This window comes from Penaeus vannamei, chromosome 18, assembly GCF_042767895.1.
Source record: "Penaeus vannamei isolate JL-2024 chromosome 18, ASM4276789v1, whole genome shotgun sequence".
Lineage (NCBI taxonomy): Eukaryota > Metazoa > Arthropoda > Malacostraca > Decapoda > Penaeidae > Penaeus > Penaeus vannamei.
Window position 1 is genome coordinate 3,859,537 of NC_091566.1, and position 5,000 is coordinate 3,864,536.

Here is a 5,000-nt window from a genome sequence, read left to right on the forward strand (position 1 = left end):
GTTTTCTCTCTTTTTTTTTATAGTGTCTATTTTTCTTTCATTATTTGGGACGTACTTGCAGTCAAAGTCATTACAGCTAATATCACCAGGAATTAACCGGTGCATTCCATTCCGCTGAACAAACTAGCATATTTTAATTATTTTTTATATAAATTATCTTGGTTATTCGTCTATTGAGTCTTCACTAACTTCGTTAAACAATATCCTCCCAACTTCTCTGTTAGCATTTAATAAAGAATTTCGCAATGAATATATTTCCAGAATCCTTTAAAGAAGGATTTGAAACTTCTTATACATCATAATCATAACTTCTACAAGGTATAGACTGCTGACAGCTTTTATTTTAAGAAGTTCGGGAAAGTGAAGTCTTTACTCACATATTCATTAATAAATCACTTTGAACTTTTACTATGAAGTTACTTCTGAACGTAGAACATTCTTTAGAGTAACATTTGGAAGTTTAATTGCTGCATTTTAGGCGAAAATAATTAATTGAAGCAAAATTTCAAAACAACAGAAATCAGAGTACCCTCCCCCCCCTTTCCTCCCAACTAGATAAATGAAGCAGCTGTATAAAAAAATTTCTCCGTTGGTATACACACATCCATACATTTACTTTTATAGTTCTAGCTTAATTCTAAGGTCACGCCAAAAAAAATCAGGAAGGTTTGTAAAACTCTAACTTCGCCTTAAACATTTTCAGCTCAAAAAACAAAATTCACATACAAAAAAAAAAAAAAAAAAAAAAATCTGAATGGGGCATAATTTCCCACTCCTCAAAAATGGATTTATAATGATGCCAAATTATTTTTTTTTCCAAAAAGAATTTCACATAAAGCTGCGTCCTTTTATGACTATAAAATGAATTATGTTTATCTGGCGCCTTGAGACTCTTTTTCTATACATATCTAAGGATTGTTGAATGTCTTTATCACTTTAAAGGAAAACATAAATTCTATTGAAAGTATTTTGTAATCTAGGGAGAGAATATTCTTCTTGAAATTAAGTATAGATGATACAAGCTGCCGTGACATCCAAGTGGGAAAATTATGATAAAAAAAAAACTTAAAAACCATACCACGTTTAGACAAATGTATTACAGTCCACCCAGACATAGATATTAACTCCAAAGATATTATTTACCTTTTAATACTCGGGTTATGATAACCAAGTTTAATAGACAGACCTTTTGAAAACTCTGCGGTAAAAAAAAAAAAAAAAATACTATGCCAAGTATCCTGATTTTTTAAATTTATTATTATTTTTTTTATCAAAGATGGAATAGCAGATATAAATAATACTCTCCTTTGTGGCAGGAATTAGAATCCATATTTGTCTGATTGTCTGTCTGTCCTTTAGCCTATCTCTCTCTCTCTCATTCTCTCTCTCTATCTATATCTCTTTCTCTCACACTCTCTCTCCCTCTATCTCTCTCTCTATCTATCTATCTATATCTCTATATCTATCTATTTCTCTCTCCCCCACGCACACAATGTTTTCTCTCTATCTTTCGCAATATTTTTTTTCTCTCTCACACTCGCATCCCTCTCCCTCTCTCCCTCTCTCCCTCCCTCTCTCTCTCTCTCTCTCTCTTCCTCTCCATCTCTCTCTTTATCTATCTATCTATCTCCCCCCTCTTTCTCTCTCACTCACTCTCTCTTCTCCCTCTCTCTTCCTCTCCATCTCTCTCTTTATCTATCTATCTATCTCCCCCCTCTTTCTCTCTCACTCACTCTCTCTTTCTCCCTCTCTGTGCTTCGCTCACTCCTACTCCTACTCCCACCAGCTTGCATTTTTTTTTTCTCTCTCGCTCTCTCGTCGCTCTCTCTCTCCCTCTCACTCACTCACCTTCACTCACTCCTACTCCTACTCCCACCCTCTCGCTTGCTCTTTTTTCTTTCTCTCGCTCTTTCGTCTCTCTCTTTCTCCCCTCTACTTTATCGTCCCTCCCCTCTCCCCGCTGCCCTTCGCATCTTTACTCGATTTGGCCGAATTCTCCATTTTCTCTTTCCATTTCCTTACACATTTTTGCGAGATGGCTTTTGTGATTTTATATTTTAGAATATAATAAAAAAAAAGATAGACAAAGGGGAAATGTTAGAGTTTTGGTCATTTAATGCGCTTAATGATACTGAAGTTATTTTGATAAAGGGTAAAAATGATGATGATAACAATAATAATAATAATAATAATAATAATAATGATAATAATAATAATAATAATAAAAGAGTTTTGAAGGTATTGTCATTTAATGCACTTAATGATAATAAAGTTATTTTGATAAAGGGTTAAAAATGATAATAGAAAATGAGTTTTGAAGGTATCATTTAATGCACTTAATGATACTATATTTATTTTGATAAAGGATAAAAAATGATAACAGAAAATGAGTTTTGAAGATGTCGTTATTTAATGAAAATGATACTATAGTTATTTTGATAAAGGATAAAAAAAAAGATGAAAAAAAAGAGTTTTGAAGGTATTGTCATTTAATGCACTTAATGATAATAAAGTTATTTTGATAAAGGATAAAAATGATAATAAAAAAATGAGTTTTGAAGGTGTCATTTAATTCACTTAATGATTAATTGTTTTGATAAAGAATAAAAATGATAATAAAAAATGAGTTTTGAAGGTGTCATTTAATTCACTTAATGATTAATTATTTTGATAAAGGATAAAAATGATAATAAAAAATGAGTTTTGAAGGTGTCATTTAATTCAATTAATGATTAGTTATTTTGATAAAGGATAAAAATAATAAAAAATCAATTTTGGAGGTGTCATTTAATGCACTTAATGATAAAGTTATTTTGATAAAGGGTTAAAAATGATAATAAAGAAAATAAGTATTGAAAGTGTCGTCATTTAATGCACTTAATGATACTACAATTATTTTGATAAAGGATAAAAAATTATAATAAAGAAAAATGTTTTGAAGGTGTCATTTAATGCACTTAATGATACTAAAGTTATTTTGATAAAGGATAAAAATGATGATGATAATAATAATAATAATAATAATAATAATAATAATTATAATAATAATAATAATAATAAAAGAGTTTTGAAGGTATTGTCATTTAATGCATTTAATGATACTGAAGTTATTTTGATAAAGGATAAAAATGATAATAAAAAATGAGTTTTGAAGGTGTCATTTAATTCACTTAATGATTAGTTATTTTGATAAAGGGTTAAAAATGATAATAAAGAAAATAAGTATTGAAAGTGTCGTCATTTAATGCACTTAATGATACTACAATTATTTTGATAAAGGATAAAAAATGATGATAAAGAAAATGAGTTTTGAAGGTGTCATTTAATGCACTTAATGATACTAAAGTTATTTTGATAAAGGATAAAAATGATGATAATAATGATAATAATAATAATAATAATAATAATAATAATAATAATAATAATAATAATAATAATAATAATAACAACAATAATAATAATAATGAGTTTTGAAGGTATTGCCATTTAATGAACTTAATGATACTTAAGTTATTTTGATAAAAGATAAAAAAATGAAAATGATAATAAAAAACATGTTTTGAAGGTGTCGTCATTAATGCACATTGATACTGGATTTATTTTGATAAAGGAAATCAGTTGTTGTTATTGATATAGTTATTTTAACTGTTGATATTTTTTTATATAATGGGAAGGATTTTTTTAAGGAAAAAAGCTTAGGTGAACTAGATTATACTTTTCCTACAGGAATAGGATTAAATTGAAAAAAAAGTAGATGACTGGTAATGATTGTATATATATATATATATATATATATATATATATATATATATATATATATATATATATATATATATATATATATATATATATATATATATATATATATATATATATATACATGATAATGATAATAGTGACAATAATGATAATAATAATGATAATAATAATGATAATAGTAATAATAATAATAATGATATTCATTTCAATGATAATAATACCACCATATATATCAGTGACAGAATATTGCTGCTAATAATAATAATGGTAACAATTATGATACTACTACTACTACTGCTACTACTACTACTAGTACTACTAATAATGAAAAGGGAACAATATGGATAATGATGATATTGATAAAAATAATGACAACAATAATAAAGAAAATGGTAAATGATAAGAACAATAATAACAAATTGTACATTCAGCTAAGGACTTATTACTATTTCTCTAAATCTATCGTTCATGTCCTTGGTTATTAGAATAAAGAACATCACGTTTTCTTTAAGCTGTAGCTCGGCCATAAGAAAAGGAAGTTCCAGCAAGAGAAGTGATTGGAATATTAGTAATGTTTAATACCGGTAGTATTTGCTTTGAAGAGATTGTATACTAAGATATATAGGAGTAGGCTACATTAAATGGATTAAAGAGAGGAGAGGTAGGCGTGGAAGCGACATGGAAGCGAGAAATCGATAAAGAAGAAGAAGAAGACAAAAAAAATAAAATAAAGACAGACACAAGGAGGCGACGCGAGTGGGGTCTGACCTTCCCGCACGTGAGGGTGAAGGCCGTCTTCTTCTTGGGCTGGTGGTGCACGCTGAAGAGGGCCCCGATGAGGATGTCCCCCGACATGAGGGCGGTCTTCCTCCTCTTCTGCTTCATGGTCTGGGCGTCGGCGGCCCACACGAGCAGCGCCAGCAAGCCCACGATCGCCGCCCGCCACCAGGCCGAGCGGGCCATCCTGGTGCCGCAGCCTGGCGCTTCACTCCACGACCTCAGCCTTCTCTCTCGCCGAACTCGCTGCGAAGGGGAGAGTCGCCGCTGCGGGCTTCGGAATTAGGCATTTTCTCCTTCGTCCATGTTGTGGGAGGGTCGCGCGGGATCAGGCTGCGGGGAACTCCTCTCGGGAAGCGGCCGCGACTCGGGCTCCTTCGACGCTCTGCAAGGCGACCCTGCGCCCCGGCATCGTCGCGGCTGCGGTCTGCGGGTCCCTTCAGCCCATGACGCCTGCGGGAGGA

The 5,000-nt window shown here is 31.7% G+C and overlaps 1 protein-coding gene across 1 annotated transcript in view; it reads right to left on the bottom strand.

Moving 5' to 3' along the window:
- Nucleotides 1-5,000, bottom strand: part of LOC113809201 (metabotropic glutamate receptor 5) — a gene marked incomplete in the record, with an annotated part of 167,520 nt that overhangs the window by 24,556 nt on the left and 137,964 nt on the right. The window contains 1 exon segment of the mRNA XM_070132728.1: nucleotides 4,528-4,989. Coding sequence (XP_069988829.1) covers nucleotides 4,528-4,722 — 195 coding nt within the window.